Genomic DNA, 17,083 nt, shown 5'->3' with positions numbered 1-17,083 from the left:
CTATTCACATTGACCCCTCTCTATACACAGAACATGCAACGGGAAGTCTTTTGATCTGACAACAGACTCTGAGCAAGAGCGTTTGCGTGAATCAGAAGCTCTCAGCTGAATGCTTTGAGAGATTTTGGAGTTGGTTAAGACTGATTTATATTTTTAAGGGTTGACACGCTGTTTGTTTGGGATAAAAAAGGCCAAGTTGCATTTTGTAATGTAAAACTCAGATGATTATATAAGATACCCAAAGATAAAGAGACAGACCATATGATCTAAACAAGGGATAATTAAATTATTAATAAATTATTAAACTATTGTTGTCTACTTTTTTTTTTCTGCCATTTATATTTGTCTGCTACTACAAAATGTGTATGCTGCATAATTTCTTTCTCTCATCACTCACTTGAAATGATTTGCACATTCCAACATATAGGACACCAATACAAACATACTGTTTATAGTTCTTTATTAGAGTAGTTCATTCATCTCATTAGACGGTCAGGTGAGGACATTTTCAGCTTGAGTTCATTTGTTAAACAGTATGCCTGCTTTATAGGTGTACTGTACACAGTGATACAATAACTAACTGGTTGATCATTAGTGTGTCTGCGCCACTGACACGAGGGTCTTGCATAATAGCGCACTAGAGCTTCGAACAGACAGAAAATCGATGCGCAAACTCAACAATCACTTGGCAGGTGCCTGACAGAACCAGAAACGTCACAACATCCAGCTGGCAGCAGAAAACAGAGAACACTGGAGTCACGACGCCTGTGAAAACAGCTCGGTGCCATTTGTGCCCCATTAATACAGATTAAAAGTGAGGTAATTAGTATAACCCCTTTGGGCAGGAGACAGTATCATTAATAAATTCCATAGTTCAAGTTAAAAATATCTTCCTGAGAACGCTCATCGCTTGTTCATATTGCATCCAGCAATAAACGCATTACTGCTACTTCATTCACGACAGAGGAGGTAAATACTTAACGACATTTACTATAATTGCTTCCTTTAATTAAAGCTACATTGAGTCAGTTTGGTCACGTTAATATTATTCTGTTTTATAAGTGTTCTGTTAATCATACATGCTAATTACTGCAGGCTAAATAAAAGAGGAAATGTGTTATTAACACTTGGAATGGATGAATCATAACAGTAGGACATTAAATGTTTTTAGACAGTAGAGTCAGCACTGATGAGGTAATTAACACAGTCACAGATGTACCAACCCTCTGAAAGGTCCGGGTAATGACATGTCCACTAATAGTACACTACATGTACAAAAAATCAGTGATGTCACACAAAGTACACACTATAAGTAGGGTGCCAACAAAACTGGGACAAGTTACAAACACAATTACTTAAAGGAGTAATTCTCATATTTGCTGTCTTACTGGGAGTTAGATGAGATGATGAATATCTTAATCATCTTTGTGCGTTCAGATCGGGCCAGGATGTGTTAGCCTAGCTTACACTGAAACACTGAAAGAAGGGGGGAAACGCAGCCAGTGAGCTGAGGGCTGTCTGTATATATTTGTGCAAATGAGAGTTTATGTTTGCGCCAGGAAATCTGCTGGATGCAAACACTTTTCCCTGGAATCAGGTGGCTCAGGGCCGGGCAGGAGGAAGCGCTGAGAACTGTAGGTAGTGCAGTCTTCTACTGGACCTTGGTGACGGCCTCATGGATGGACTCAGCCACGTAGTCTATGTTCTTGGTGGTCAAACCGCACATGTTGATGCGACCACTGGCCATTAAGTAGATGTGTCTCTCCTTCACCATATATTCCACTTGTTTGGCTGCAGGAAATACAGCAGCACCGATTATTATCGATTATTAATGTGATACAGATCTTTGTGTGTAACGAAGGGAAATATATTATGTGAATTCTTACAGTAGTGCACAATGAATCTGAACCTCCTCTGAAATGTGCAGAAACTACATGTATCCTGGATTAGTTTGGTAACTTTATGGGTTTGGTTTTCGTAACAAATCAGTATTTTAAAGGAACAAGAATGTGTCCCCCTAAAGACATACAGTGTGTGGTAGTTGTGCTGAGCTGTGCATGTGTCTGTATCTGGTCTTCTTTTACTCACGGTTGAGGCCTGTGAAGCTGAACATGCCAATCTGCTCAGTGATGTGGTCCCAGGTCCCTGGTGTCCCCAGAGCTTGGAGTTTAGCTTTCAGCTGAGCCCTCATCAACAAGACCCTGTCTGCCATGGTCTTCACATTGTCCTTCCTTGAGTCAAAGAAACAAACAAAAATAAAATCAGAAATATCAGACAATACATTATTTTTATCACTGTTATACCTCATGCAGTGTTCTTTTTGTAGGAATATTTTGTGCTGACCATTCAGCAAAGAGCTCAGGTGAGTTAAGAGTGACGGCCACAATGCGAGCTCCCTGAGACGGTGGGTTGGACCAAGTGGTCCTGACAATCTTCTCCATCTGGGACAGAACTCGCTTCAGGTTGTCTGCATCATGAGCCACAACAGTCAGGTTGCCCACACGCTCATCTGATGAGACAAACACATGTCAAACATAAAACAATGTTGTAGCTATTACTTTCTTTACCTGTAGGTGACGACATTGACGTACCTACGTCTACTTTGATATATCTTGTGATTTCACTCTATGTCACGTTCAACCATTGTTTCTTTGCACAACAATCTAAGATCTAAAAAGTGTGGCCATATAAAGCACTTTGTGACAGTGTATCACTCTCTTGCAAGCAACAGATGTACAAGTCAATGCACCCAGGGGTCACTCACTGTAGAGGCCAAAGTTCTTGGAGAACGACTGGGCGCAGAACATTTCAAAGCCCATGGAGACAAAGTAGCGCACCGCCCAGGCATCTTTCTCCAGATTGCCTGAGGCAAATCCCTGATAAGCTGAGTCAAAGAACACAAACAGCTTCCTCCTCTGGAAAAGAACAGGATAAAAGATCAAACCATACTGTGATAAACATTAAGCATGCAAAACTGTGTCCTGTTTATACTGACACTTGTGTTGGTTTATATTTGTGTGCATGTATGTGTACAATACCATCATGATTTCAGCGATCTGCATCCACTGCTCCTGTGTGGGGTCTGTGCCAGTTGGATTATGGGCACAGGCATGCAGGACAAAGATGGAGTGCTCTGGACAACTCTGTGGGAAACAGAGATGATAAGAAGAAGAAGAAGTGCTGTAAACTCCATGACCAAAATTAAGTAGTTCCAGAGTCACTATCACACACTGCTTACCTCCAAGTCACCAAGGAGACCAGCCAAATCGAGGCCCCTCTTCTCTGCGTCCCAGTACTTGTATGGACGAACATCGTCAAAGCCAGCGTTGGCGAATACAGCATTGTGATTTTCTGAAACAAACAGTAAAAAACCTCTGATACCAGTAACCTCATTTCATTGTTTATATATTATATATACTAGGGTGAATATTGTTTTATTACTGCTTCTCACATACAAATTGATAAGAAATCAAGATCCCTGATAAGATGTGCCAGTTATTAATAGAGCACTCTGCTCAAATCCCAAGTCTAAAGTCTATAGTGAATCTATAAAACTCTCTGGGAAGGATTCAAAGATCAAAGTCCTTCGATGAGGAGCTACTTTCTAGGAAGCATGTTCATTTCCACTCTGCTACTCTACTGTTTGTTTGTGTACCCCAGGTAGGTGCGGACACATAGACGGGTGTTTTGGTGTTGTTGTTTCCATTGTAGAAACGCCTGAGAAACTCTGCACCCATCTTCAAAGCACCTGTACCACCCAGGCACTGGACAGCCCCCACCTGGCAGTGACAGGCACAGACAGTTAGTTTAAATGTAAACAGATTAAAACTGAAACATAGAATGGTCTTTTACTACACGAACCCTGTTCTCCTGAATGGCAGGACTGTCATCTCCCAGTGCAATCTTGGAGGCCGAGGATCTGAACTCAGGCAGGCCCAGGATGGGCAGGTACTCGTGGTTTAGACTGTCATCTTGCACAATGATCTTTTCCACCTTTTTCACCACTGGCAAAACCCATGGCTGACCTTCATCTGTCCGGTAGGCTGCAAGGAACAACAATTTTAGATATCACCAAGTATGAGTTTTACGAAAGAAGAGTGGCCTACTTAGAAAACTGTAGGTAAAGCCACATTTGCTTAAATAATAATGATTTTAAATGGCTTATCAGCACATACTACAATACAAGCTGTTTCCCCTGTGAGCCAAACATTTGCACCCAGGTAATCTTGATATTTAGGATTTTACAAGATATTGTCATCAGGTCCAATCAGTTCACCTCTTGATTCACAATGATATTTATGTTTCAAGGAGTATGGCCAACAGAACTCTTGTTTTTCCATTCAACAAGTGTCGTGCATTTGGACTTGAGTCAAATAACAGGAATGTGAAACTGACCCTGGAAAGATCACCTCAGAGATATTGTAACAGACATGCACTTTCATCTGTGGAGTGTTTCAGCCAGCTGAACTCCATGTCACCACCTGATAAGGACTTAAGTATACAATAGCCCTGTTTACCTACAGAACTGAGGCCTTCAAATTGCTCTGCAACTCACTGTTAAGTCTCAGGCTAAATATCATCTACAGTAAGTAGTTTCTTTTTCATCCACTGGCATGAAATGCAAGACTATCTTTAAATAAACAATCAATCTTGAGCTGATATGACAAAGGCTGCAACTAACAATTACTTTCATAATTGATTATTCTGGTGAATGTTTTCTAGGTCAATAATTTGGTTTATAAAAGTCTATAAAAATAGTGAAAAATGCAGATCACAATCACAAATTGAAAAATTACTTAAGAGGTTAGTGGATTATCAAAATAGTTGCTCATTCATTTTCTATCGATCAACTTATTGATTAATTTCAACAATATATGACTTTCAATATACTCAACATTGTGTGGCCTACATTTCCCAGCTGCCCAGCGGCTGATGAGCGAGGGCAGCGCTGTGAGTCTGGCAGAGAGAAGGGGATTATCAGGCCTCAGCCTCCTGTTCTAATCATGGGCCTCGTCCTGCCGTGCAATGCACTGCCACAGAGCAAAGCAATGTTTCTCACACTGTTCCTTTGCAATGTAAGCAGCGAGGATTACTACTTTTAATAAGATTAACACTGAAAGCAGTTGTACTGAGGACTGAAATGTGCCAATTGCTTGCTTTAAGAGAGAAGCAGGACTAAGCCATACATATTTAAACTCCTGTGAGTAGCTTGTTCTTGTAGCATGAGGGAACAGTAATCCAATCGACTCCTTGGTCCTCACAGTGGGAGATTATTGTGCAGAGTTGCAGCGAGAGGGAAGAGGACAGGAAACCAGAGAGGACAGGGACAGAGATGAGTCTACTCTTTGTGCCACACTATTACATAACAAGGATACATTATCAACAAAGCAGCAATCAGTGGGTGGTGTGGAATGACTGAACATGGACAGATTAATCGATCAGTTGTATTTACTCTCAACAGGGTCTGGTGAAATAGATTGAGTCAATCAAGATAGTTACCGTCACAAACTCCATGTCAGTCGGCAAATAACGTTACATAATGCCTTTATAATATCCGCCACAACTGTAACGTTACACCAAACAACATATTTTGAGAGACATCTATGCACAAGAACTACATAACGCTACGGTACAGGTGTTACACCGCAAACCTGTGACCAGTCAGATTTGTGGCACTAGAGGAAAAAGACCAAATACTTTTTTGACAGGCCACCATCACCTTAAATGTAACAAATGCTGTCAGAGCTATCAAACTTTGTGACCGTATAAAATACCATGTGTTCAAGTTTTATGGCACCGTTAACATATAAACATTGAGTCACGAACGTTAGTTGAATTCTGTGAAGCACCATACTTAACCCTAACCCTTTATGGTCTAAGTAAAAAAAATCCATTGGCATTGCAGCTAATGACTACCTAGCTAGCTAGCTTCGTCAGCTAAGCTACCATTAGCTGGAACTCAGACTGGCAGGTTGCTCCGGGATACCGTTACCATGGCTAACATTATGACAGACTTTGTGGACAACTTACCTCCCACTCCGAGGTTCACCTTTTGGGGAAACTGGTCGTTATTAAAATCCTGCGAGAGCTTGAAGACAGCGACCGGAGCTGCTTGGGGGACCTCACAAAAAACCGACATAGCTAATATTTATTTTACTGTGGCGACAATAAGGGACAAGCGGGTACACCGGACAGAAAACGGGATGAAACAGGACGTTCACCTTCAACTTGGATTTGGGGAATGTAAAGTGGGAGTGAGCGGATTTACCAATAGAAATCTAGATGTATCGGCCAAGCCAATCCCAGCACTGATCCTGGCCAGGTCAAAGTTCAAGAAAACACACGCACAAGAGCTGTTGGCCAATGAATACCTCTGTAGCGTGACTGACAAATGTCACAACAAATGTCTGGCGTTGAAAGTGGGTGGTTCAAGATTTTATTGCAATAAAGGACTTCGCCACAAGGTGGTGCCACAACCTTGTTAGAGATTGTATCAGGAGCTTCCCAGTAGGCACTGACAAACACTATTGATGGCATGAGTTTGTTCTGCAGTGTTATTCTTCCATTTATAGATAAAACAACACATATCGAGATCAAATGAGTCACAGACAAGATATTTTTCTCACATGGCTTAATCCTCTGTTTCAGAAGGCGAGGCCGCACATCCCATCATAAACGTCAATTTGAAGCCTAACTGAACAGACAGCATTATGCTTGGGCTCGACACTGTGTGAGTGAGCGCATGTCAGGCTGTGTAAATGAGCATGTACAAGGATTTCCATCTGTTCTGTCCTGAAGGCCTCGGATGAGCTTTGGTGTAAACACGCCGGCTCCTCTGTGCTCTCCCTGCAGCTGTCTGCAGGAGCTGAAGTGGTTGATAAATGAGGGCCACTCCAGCCTGCTCTCCCTCATCAGGAGCGTGACTTTGTTAGAAAGCTTTATCGGCCACAGTGCTGGCTCTTAATGTTTCTATTTGGTAGAGAAGGGTGTGTTGCATGGTCTGACCTAGTTTATGTGGTTAAACTCAGTGATGGTGAATACATTAAGGGGAAGGTTCCTCTGCTCTCACCTTAAATCTCAGTTTAACGTGACCATATGAGCGTGATTTTGTGACTCCACAATTAGTTTGGAAGCAAATCATGGTCTAGTGAGCAAAAACCTTATGCACAAGTGTGATGGGGAAACTTTAAGCCTCCAGCACACATGAATTGAGAATGGACTTTTCAGCGAAGAAGACATCTTGTATATATAATATTTGCATATTCATAGAGTCTAGATTTTTCAGTGTGGGAGAAGGAGTAGGTAACAGAACTTTTCTATGGAAAAAATATACCAGACTGAGATTATTTTCCCAAGAAAAGTATTTATATGCATCTTAAAACATGTCTGGAGGGGATCTTTAATGTGTAATGGATCAGTTATAAGTCTGTGCAGCCAAAGAGGCTGTTGCATGGACTGACCACGTTTGTGTAGTTAAAGCTGCACTAATCAATATTTCTATACTTACAATGGGTCAAATGACTACTTGTTATGTGAAACAGGTCATCCAACTCTGCAGTTCCCCACAGGCGTGTTCATTGTTCTCTCTTTTGTTTTATAAAGCCCGCAACTTTACTTTCCTGTGTAAATAGGCAACTGTTATACTGTTATAAGGTAATAAGGTAAGCCAATGTTATGTTTACATCTTGTTCCATTGCCCCCAAATGACCCAAAAAGTAATACTGCTTTAAACTCAGTGATTGTGGACTACATTAATTGGTTAATAAATCATTTATTAACTTTTTATAGCTCAGTAATACACAATTGCAGTACAATTTTTAGGTTTTATTCTGAAGCTTTATTACTGTGGTCTTCCTGATGAATTAGAGAGAAAGCTAAAAAGACAAGTGCTGCTTTGGTAGGATATACACTGGCCAAATGTATTTTCACAATGTGATAACCCAAAAGTTGTCCTTGATAATGGCTTATTTCGGATTTATAAACCATGAATAAATTATTTGTTAACCATTAATACATTTCAGTTACGCCTTATAAACCCCTTCTAAAGTATACTTCACAAAAGTGGTATCATTAATCCTAATACCGGTTATCACAGAACACTGAGTTACTATTCTCCCCTCCTGTTTTGTCCCAGATGTTACTCACTTTCTCCATACCTGGTACACCCCCACTCATCTCCCCGCTTCACTTTGACAGTAGATGTTTTCATTCTTTCCAACCAGGTGAGGGTGTCTCCTATGTTAGCTATCACTGTCAGCCCTGCAATTATGGGATTTGAGCTTCCAGAACAAGGCTCGGGGGCCCAGGGCAGGGTTTGGTGTGTACGTATACTGGGGAGGCCCCGGGACACCGGTCTGGGCTGTGATGTGAGGTGTGAGTCAGAGCAAGAAGTGACAGGAGTCGCCTCTGGCAAGACAGTGCCCACAGGGGGAGTGCATCACATCCAGATCAATGAGTTAGTCAGCCAAACACTCACCAGGCACCTTCTCTGCATTTCCTTGACACTGACATGTGGAACATTTATTTTGGCATCTAGCAGCGTAATGCAAATATGACACACAAAAAAAGAGTAGTGCCAACAAGATGTCTCTTATCACAGTGTTTTCATTTAGCATGCAAGTCATCATTGTTGCTGTGGGACGCTGACACTAAAACACACAAAGGCACACATTCAGGCACAAGACAGTCACATTCCAGCTGTGGTATCACTGAAACACAAACAGGAGCGTGTGCACACACACACTGCAGCACATTCCAAGGGGGACGCTGCAGCGTTGCTCACATGTTGCGATGGCCTCTGTGTCTCTGGGTCAGAGCGCCGTGGTGAGTGACCACCTTTTTAGCTTCCTGCCTTGTTTGTTTTCCAAAGACAGTGTCATCAATTCTCTAACAAGGGACTAGACACAGCAACAACAAAGAGCACAGGACCTCCCTGTTGCTCCCTGTGTAGTCCAATGACTGATGGAGCATGCGTGCAATAACAGACATCAGCGTGCCGTGCGTCTGACATTACGACTAGTGTATTTGTGTGTGTGCTCACTAATTTATATTTTGTTTGCTTGATCCATACAAAAACCAAAGTTTTAAAACAAGTTACAGGTTTTACCAGCAGTTAACATGTTAATTGAGTGAGTGAGCTTTAGAGATGCCGCTAGGCGGATTTGGTTACCAAGAGCTAACCGGCTACTGGCTATACAGGCAGCCTCATACATATCGTACAGACATGAGAGTATCAATCTACTCATACAACTCTTGGCAAGAAAGTGAATCGTGTTTCCTGAAATGTTGAACAATTCCTTTAAATAATAATAATAAACTTCATTTATATAACGCTTTACAAAGTTACTTACTTCCAAAGTGCTTTAAAGTAAAACTACTGAGTCATAATAACTGTGTTATGTATTTATAAATGGGAACTGTTCACATATTTGATCTAAAATTTGACTTTGTTTGCTCATTTTTGACAAGTATGATAATATCTATAAAGGTCTGCTAATATGCTTATCCCTCACTGCTGTTCACTGATGTGGCCTTTACCCCATGAGGTTGGGTGGAACCTCAAACACAAGGTCTACAGTGTGCTTTTCTCATTGATTGATGTTGTCTTTTGGCCAACTCAGGCTCTCCAGACCACAGCTTTATACAAATATGCATGCAAAGAAACAAAGACAGGAAGTGGAAGACTCACGTTTGAATTTTTTACCCTGACTGCTAATTTTGTGTCTGCATGAGGCAAACTGCCACAAAAAAAATGATAGGTGACAAGAAACCCTGTCATGATCTCTAATCAAAGAGATATTTTATCAGTCCACAAGGGGAGATCATCCGATTTCCTCAGAGAGGTCAGAGTTCAGGGTCAGCTACAGAATGAGTATCTATATGTGGGCGGATGCCTGCTAACACCGGGGATAGGATCAAAGTCGTCCAGTTGAAGGACAGTCTGCCTGTTCTTTACACTGATATTCAATCTGAACTACAACATTACAACAGCCATCCTTATCAACAGCAAGACAGCGCGCTGAAACTGCATTGCTTGGTATTTTATACAGTAATTATTTACAAAAATTGAACCTGACTCATAATGAGTCAGAGTTTTACCAAAACAAAATGTCACTTTGATAAAGATACCACCATGGTTGCTGGAGAGACAGTAACATTTTCTCTCAAGGATGTTTACCTCTTGAAGCCAGGATACATGCATGCTTTTATTTTACAGCAACATTGTCTTTCCCAAGAGAGACATTACTGCCCGAGCAAGTTAGAGAAAGTTCCTCCAGAAGCAAGCTGAACTTGATTCAACCTTATGATATTTTTAATACTTTTTTCACCAGCTCTGGCCAAGTAGGACAGAACATACAAGCAGCTAAAGGGGAACATTCAAGGCCCCACACATCCTTTTCAGTGAAAGCCCGCCTCCCTGCAGTGTCGTTATCTACGTGGCCTGTGTGGCAGCAGAGAGGATAAGCATATTTAGGTTGCATGTTTCCTCCCAAACTACATTCCCAACACCGTAGATCACAGACATTACAGCCCTTACATCCCCCTGTGAGCGCTCATATATACAAACACACACCTGCTGGGGCAAGGCCGTCTGGGAGAGAATTACAGCAGGCTAATTTATGGCACCCAAGGGAGGGCAAAGGGCAGGGGACTCAGACTGGCCTGACCTCACTTCCTCCTTTCATGGTCTTCAAGTTAGACCCTTGATACACCGAACAGGACTTTGGTTCTCAAGCACAACACCCTCTCACAGTCTTTCAAACAAACTACCTAATTAGGGTGTCTTCTTTTCCTAACCTGGTTAACACAATGAGCCCTGAGGGACTGTTGCAACATGCAAGTTAGCCTTAAAGGCCCGCCATTGTGGAATATTTCGGAGCCGAAAGTACACTACTCACAAAAAGTTAGGGATATTCGACTTTCGGGTGAAATTTATGGAAAATGTAAAAAGTTCATGCTACAGTGATATTATATCATGAAAGTAGGGCATTTAAGTAGAAGCATGCAATGGTAATTTCTTCATCTCATTCCTCATTTCTGCTCAATGTGAATCGACTTCATGTGAAAGCTGAATATCCCTAACTTTTTGTGAGTAGTGTAAGTGGGTGAGAACAGGGTTTTTGCTAAAAATCTGGCCCCGGGCTCGCCTCTGGCCTCCTCATTTCCTCCAGTGAGAAGGCGCTGTCATCCGTCACTCGGGTCCAGGCAGGGGCACAATAGCGCAGTCTGGGTCCTGGCTACTGACACCATCACATGGGCTGCTGATAAGACTCACCTTCCGGGACCCAGACGAGCTAAGCCATTACTGACACACAACAGTTTGGTCTTGTGCCATTCTTACAGATGACCATGAAATAAAAAGGAAATAGGAGTGTGCATTACGATCTACATGAGGCAAACACTCTCTGTATGTAATTGTGCTTTCTTGTATATTTTCGGGGCCTTTTAATCTTCATGTCCTCATCACTTCCATATTGCAACATGCTCTTCTAATGCAAGATTCTTGAGAAAAGCTATCACAGCCTGTTAGATCTCTAGTAGTCACTCTTGGACTCACACAACATATGGTGCAGACACACTTGAGCTAATCCATTTTCCTAATGTAACAATCTATTGTTGTTATGGGCTCATCGTGAGCACTGTGAGACAAATGGATCGTCATACTTCAGTTCCTCATCACACACACACATCCAGGCTGTTATAGTAACACCTGTAAACAACCAGCTCCTTTGTAGAAAGACGTTAAGTGCTCCTCTACAAAGCTCTGTCGAGTCATAATAACACACATCCTTTCTTTCAATACATGCGCACATACGCCACACAAGGCCTGCACAGACACTGGAGGTGTTGATGCTTTCTTTACGCAGAGTTTACTACTGCGGTAAAACCATCAGATACCAATCGCCTCTCAGCTTTACAGAAGCAGAGACCACGGGGGAAAGATAATTGCCGTCATTACCAAGTCATCAAACGTCCATTCTGTGTGTTTGAGGATCTGCTGCCTTTGGAGAACATTCAAGCCTGCATCTCCGAGTGGATTGGTTTTTCTGGGCCTGCAACCACTGACATGACTGTACACCTGCCACTCTGCAGAGAAGACGCTGCTTCAACAGGTTAGCCTGCCAGTGATATGGAGAGAGAGGAGGGTGGGGACAAGAAGAAACTTGTTCAGCACTGCCTGGCAAGCCACCAACTTTAAAGAAACTCACCAGAAAGTGAATTCAGAGGAATGATTGAAATTTGACTGCTGCTGAGGTTGAAAGTAGACTTTTATATTTAAAATTATTTTTGTTTAGCGTTCAACAAGTATGCTCAGAGGTCTGCAGCCTCTCGGGGCCTGACCCCTGCTGCGGGCCTGACCTTACCCAGCTTATCGCGATGATTCTGAAATGAAGATGATGTATTGGAGAGTCGCATTCAGCACCGAGCAGCTCCTTGACACTCTCTCTGGGAGTCTGGGTTTTGTTACAGGCAGGAAACAGACTCTTCCGCTCCGTAAACACGCTTCTCTGCTTGGCCACTTTTGGGCTGCCGGTGGCACGCGAAGACCACTGATGATGGTCAGTTGAGGACTCGCGAGGCTGCACGCGCGTGCGTGAGTGTTTAGGGTTGAAACGCTAATTGAGCCATTAGCGCGCTAACCTGCGTCTGTGACCCGTGACGCTTTGAATTCACACGAATACGGACTGAATTTCCACATTGTCGCCGATAGTCTCTTACAACCATATTAGTTTTAAGCATTTAGACACTGAACTCTTTCGTCCTGTCTATCTTCCCACCGTAGTCTTATTTATCTAATAACAATTTCCACCTAAAACACTTCCCATCCGTCGTCGTCATTATGCAACGGGGGCTACATTGATTTCTGTGTTTGGACTGTTGTGTCTGAATCATTGCTCTCAATAAACAGCACTGGGTAAATATTTGGGAAACAAATCGACCAGATTTACTGCCTTTTGGAGTATTTTACGAGTCAATATATTCCACTTAAGTCTTCATAAATTCCAGTAACTCGTGCTGAATCACCTTCGACAGTGTGAAAATGACCAGTGGTTGTCCTTGTAAGTAAATCTTTAGAAAGACTATAATGGCGGCTGTTTTATCAGTGTCCCAAACTTAACTGACCATCGAAAAATCCCAATTTCTTTTTGCGGGAGCACAATTGGAATTGCTTAAAGCCTTGAGTACACTCATGCCTATTTCCCCCGCAGACCTAATTCTTCCCCTGCTTTTCCACTCCACTTAAATGGACCATTTTAAAGGCAAAGATCTCCAGAAGAGGGGAGGTGCTGCCCTAATCTAAACAGCGCCTTGTTGATGGTGAGCGGATGAGATTATGTCGGCATGCCCTCCTTTTCTTTCTACACGGTTTAGGAGCAATGGGCCTTCAGACCCTGGCGCCTGCACTTGGCCACAGATAGGCGACCAGGAGAGAGGTGTCCCGTTTCAGTCTGTTTGCCCTTTGGCTCAAAGGTAAAATTCAAGAGAGGTTTAACGTATATTTTTTGGTTTGTTATTATATTAAATGAGACAGAACATGTTGGGAATACTGGGAATCTCCTGACACGAACCTGTGACTCTTGTTACTGGAGTCAGACGTAAAGAACTACACGTAAGATAACTTTTTTTATTAAAGCAGGTGGCATTATTGTTATTATTATTATTGTTATTATTACAAAAGGGATTTAGAAAGAATGTATCGAATTAAAACTATTTTGCGGCGACATTCAAGCTTTTCTTTCTTCTATTTATTTCCGCACATGAAACGGATCATTTCAATTGCAAACTGTTTTTTAATATTTTACTCAAGGCTTTTTTTTTTCGGAAATAATGACCTAATGTCAAGGGAAAGCATCACCATGGCCAAATATTGGAGGGGAAAAAAATCCTACAACTTTCTCAGATTAAGGAGACATAAATAAACGACAGAGCACTAAATTTATATTCTTCATGCCTCCTTCGGCTGCCAATTTTATCTCATTTCCCACAGTTGCAACATATTATCTTATCCATGGATTGCCGAGACAGGAAACGAAGATATGCCTAATCTTAAAACCACCGGAGTGATGATGGGGAGAACTGTGAAGTTGTGGGACCATTCAGCAGAGACAAGAAGATACTAAATGCTATTCGAGTTGCCGGATAAACTCCACCAATTACTTAGCAGGGCGCCAAATTAAGGATTTTGTTGTGTAAACTTTTTAATTATACAAATTGAAAAGGTGTTACTGTTCTCTGTTGGGAAAACTAAAAGCATGTAATAAAACTGTCTTACCTTCAACAGTCTGAGGGGAGTCGTTGGTGTAAATAATTATTTTTCCTAAATTAGGCCTATATGTGTTCCTATATGAGAGAGAGAGAGAGAGAGAGAGAGAGAGAGAGAGAGAGAGAGACTATCAGTCCCTCCCCCGCCTCAGGACGTCACTGAAAGGGAGAGGACAGCATCTTGGCTGACCCAGCTCCTTCTCTAGATAACTGAATTCAGCCAGCCGAACAGGATCTCTTTCTCTGTCAGCCCTCCAGCCACAGACACACAGCCAGAGGACAGGGACAGAGGGATGTCACAGCTGAAAGAGAGCCTGTCTTCCTTGGTCTGCGTGAAAAACGAGCAGCGCGCGACCAGTCTTCAGGCTTACGCACGGGGTCTTTTTTACGCGCCGTCCGGAGACAAACTGGTCCAACTTTGGGCCTGATAACAAATCTGTCATCTCTCTGTCGGTGGTAATAATGCTTCCCAGCCCGCTCATAACTTCTTCCACCACGCCTTTTTCTGTGAAGGACATTCTGAAGTTAGAGTTGCAGCAACAATCTCAGCAGCACCAGCTCCAGTTGATCTCCTGCTTCGGTCTCTCTGGCGCGCTGGCACAGCCGGGAGCTTTCCCCAATAAACCGTTCCGCTCCCACTCACCGCCCTCCTGCATGCTGGCAGGCAGGGACAGTCCAAGCCCCATTAGCTCCGGCGTCTCGGAGAGCGAGGACAGGATGTCGTACCTCAACACGCTGACGGTACAGGACCGGCTGGCGGAGTCAGGTCTGCCGGTGGAGGTGTTTGGCAACGCGGCGCAGAACCACTGTGCAGACCTCCGGCTGGAGACCGAGCAGGAGGACCGAGACAGCAGTGAGTACAGAGTCCAACGATAAAGATGTTCATCCAAAAGTGAGTGAGGATGATGATGATAACGATAGCTGTCGTTTTTATTGGTAATAGCATAGCATAACTTAGAGCATAGACAGAGACAACAGAGGCGTAAATAAGTTCATTACGCTTTAAAATATATTGCTTATCTTGCAAAAAAACACAGCTAATTATCTAAACTGACTTTAAGATATATTTCTGGAGAAATAATGACTGCGAACTAACAAGATATCATTTGTTGATTCATGTATGAATTACCTTAAAACGACGGGCAAATGCACACAGAGGGAACAGCTCCTCACTGCTACGCTGGAGGGATTCTTGCTAGTAATATAAAATAACTTTAAAATAAAAAAATATATCTAGACGTTTAATTGCTGATTTTTTTTTCCTGTAGTGATACTATAATTTAGAACAACAACACAATATATATACAAAGTGCCACACCTTGCACAACGGAGTATTATATGCTATTCATTAGCTGCCAGCTAATCGCTGTGCAAAAGCTCGCGAGGTGCTGTTTACATCTGTACTGATTTATGTGTTTTGGTCCAACATATAAACCACTAAACAGAAATGTACAAAAGCAACAAACTTTTAAATGACTTATTCACAATTTATTGGATTTAACCAAATTAATATGCATTAATCGTCATAAATCTTAATATAAAATATATTTCCTTCAACTTTAATTTCCAAGATCTGAACATTGATTAGTTTAAGTCAAATACATTATCAAAACTTCCTCCTAATTTACTCTTTAATTAAGTCATATTTGAAACCACCTTTTGATTTATATCCTAATAAATGCTGGTAAAGCAATTTCCAATCCAGATTGAAATATTTAAAAGGTCAGTATTGCTGGAAAAATAGGGCTTAAAAATGCGCAACAAAATTATTTGCTATGGAAAAACTGTTTTGCTTCAGCATTTTAAGAAAATTAACATTAATTCATGTTGATATCGGTGTGATGAGATCAGGAAATGTCAGGAGTGTTAGTAAGGAGAAATAGTCTTTTAAGCTTTGATCTACAGTTAAACGTTTCTTCTTCTTCTTCTTCTATCCAGAGAGCTGCGGTGCCTTGCGGGGTGAGTGTGAGGATCCAGACTCGGAGAAGCCCGCAACCAAGCAGCAGAGGACCAGGAGGAAACCCCGCGTCCTCTTCTCCCAGGCTCAGGTGTTCGAGCTGGAGCGGCGCTTCAAGCAGCAGCGTTACCTGTCCGCCCCGGAGAGGGAGCACCTGGCCAGCTCCCTGAAACTCACCTCCACCCAGGTCAAGATCTGGTTCCAGAACAGGAGGTACAAATGCAAGAGGCAGCGGCAGGACAAGACTCTGGAGATGGCAGGTCATCACCATCACCACCACCCACCACCGCCGCCCAGGAGGGTGGCTGTGCCGGTGCTGGTCCGGGACGGGAGGCCTTGTCTGACTGGATCCCAGAACTATAACACGTCTTACACAGTCGGAGCTCCAAACCCGTACAGCTACAATGGCTATCCAGCCTACAGCTACAACAACTCGGTGTATACTAACACTTACTCTTGTACTTACTCTAGCTTACCTGCTCTGCCGCCCAGCAACACCACCGCTAATGCCTTTATGAGCATGAATTTGGGGAACCTTGGTACACAGGCGCAAAGCCAGGCTCCCCAAGGACCAGTCGTCACACCCTGTCAAGGAACTCTGCAGGGCATCCGGGCATGGTAGCGCAGTCTTTACGCATAATCACAGCTGGGAGAGGCTTCTCTGGGATGGCTGAATGGACTCAAGCATGTCAACCTGATCAACTGATGCAATGAAAGCACAATTTAAAACTCTGTAACACATTAGCAGGCCAGTGTGCTGTATCTCAAGGCAGGCCTATGAGGAAACCCCAATCCGCTGACTGAGATACAAACCAGTATGTGCGCAGTTTTCTCTGAGCCACAATGTTTAGAAAACGTATT

The 17,083-nt window shown here is 42.6% G+C and overlaps 2 protein-coding genes across 2 annotated transcripts; one reads left to right on the top strand and one right to left on the bottom strand.

Moving 5' to 3' along the window:
• Positions 1–1,651: 1,651 nt before the first annotated feature.
• got1 (glutamic-oxaloacetic transaminase 1, soluble) lies at positions 1,652–6,146 on the bottom strand. Its single transcript, XM_070915952.1, has 9 exons — positions 6,031–6,146; positions 3,862–4,043; positions 3,656–3,779; positions 3,239–3,351; positions 3,039–3,143; positions 2,765–2,915; positions 2,344–2,509; positions 2,089–2,231; positions 1,652–1,791 (listed from the first exon to the last, which is right to left on the bottom strand). Exons 1-9 carry the CDS (start codon positions 6,137–6,139, stop codon positions 1,652–1,654), a joined length of 1,233 nt encoding a protein of 410 aa, XP_070772053.1. The 5' UTR covers positions 6,140–6,146.
• Positions 6,147–14,667: 8,521 nt separating this feature from the next.
• On the top strand, positions 14,668–16,844 carry nkx2.3 (NK2 homeobox 3). The gene is made up of 2 exons (XM_070916388.1): positions 14,668–15,118; positions 16,204–16,844. The coding sequence occupies exons 1-2, from the start codon at positions 14,728–14,730 to the stop codon at positions 16,842–16,844; spliced, it is 1,032 nt and encodes a 343-aa protein (XP_070772489.1). The 5' UTR covers positions 14,668–14,727.
• The last annotated feature ends 239 nt before the right edge of the window (positions 16,845–17,083 follow it).

Source organism: Enoplosus armatus, chromosome 12 (genome assembly GCF_043641665.1).
Source record: "Enoplosus armatus isolate fEnoArm2 chromosome 12, fEnoArm2.hap1, whole genome shotgun sequence".
Lineage (NCBI taxonomy): Eukaryota > Metazoa > Chordata > Actinopteri > Centrarchiformes > Enoplosidae > Enoplosus > Enoplosus armatus.
The sequence above is the reverse complement of the archived record's forward strand: the minus strand, read 5'-3'. Positions and strand labels throughout refer to the sequence as shown.

What these genes read in the sequence shown, in the direction of transcription:
- got1 (XM_070915952.1), bottom strand. Translation starts at nt 6,139, where the DNA reads ATGTCGGTTTTTTGTGAGGTCCCCCAAGCAGCTCCGGTCGCTGTCTTC. An exon ending in TGTGTCCGCACCTACCTGGG is followed by an intron (nt 3,352 to 3,655) that starts GTACACAAACAA and finishes TGTTTGTTTCAG; the next exon opens with AAAATCACAATGCTGTATTC. An exon ending in CCTGAGCTCTTTGCTGAATG is followed by an intron (nt 2,232 to 2,343) that starts GTCAGCACAAAA and finishes CTTTGACTCAAG; the next exon opens with GAAGGACAATGTGAAGACCA.
- nkx2.3 (XM_070916388.1), top strand. Translation starts at nt 14,728, where the DNA reads ATGCTTCCCAGCCCGCTCATAACTTCTTCCACCACGCCTTTTTCTGTG. An exon ending in GCAGGAGGACCGAGACAGCA is followed by an intron (nt 15,119 to 16,203) that starts GTGAGTACAGAG and finishes TCTTCTATCCAG; the next exon opens with AGAGCTGCGGTGCCTTGCGG.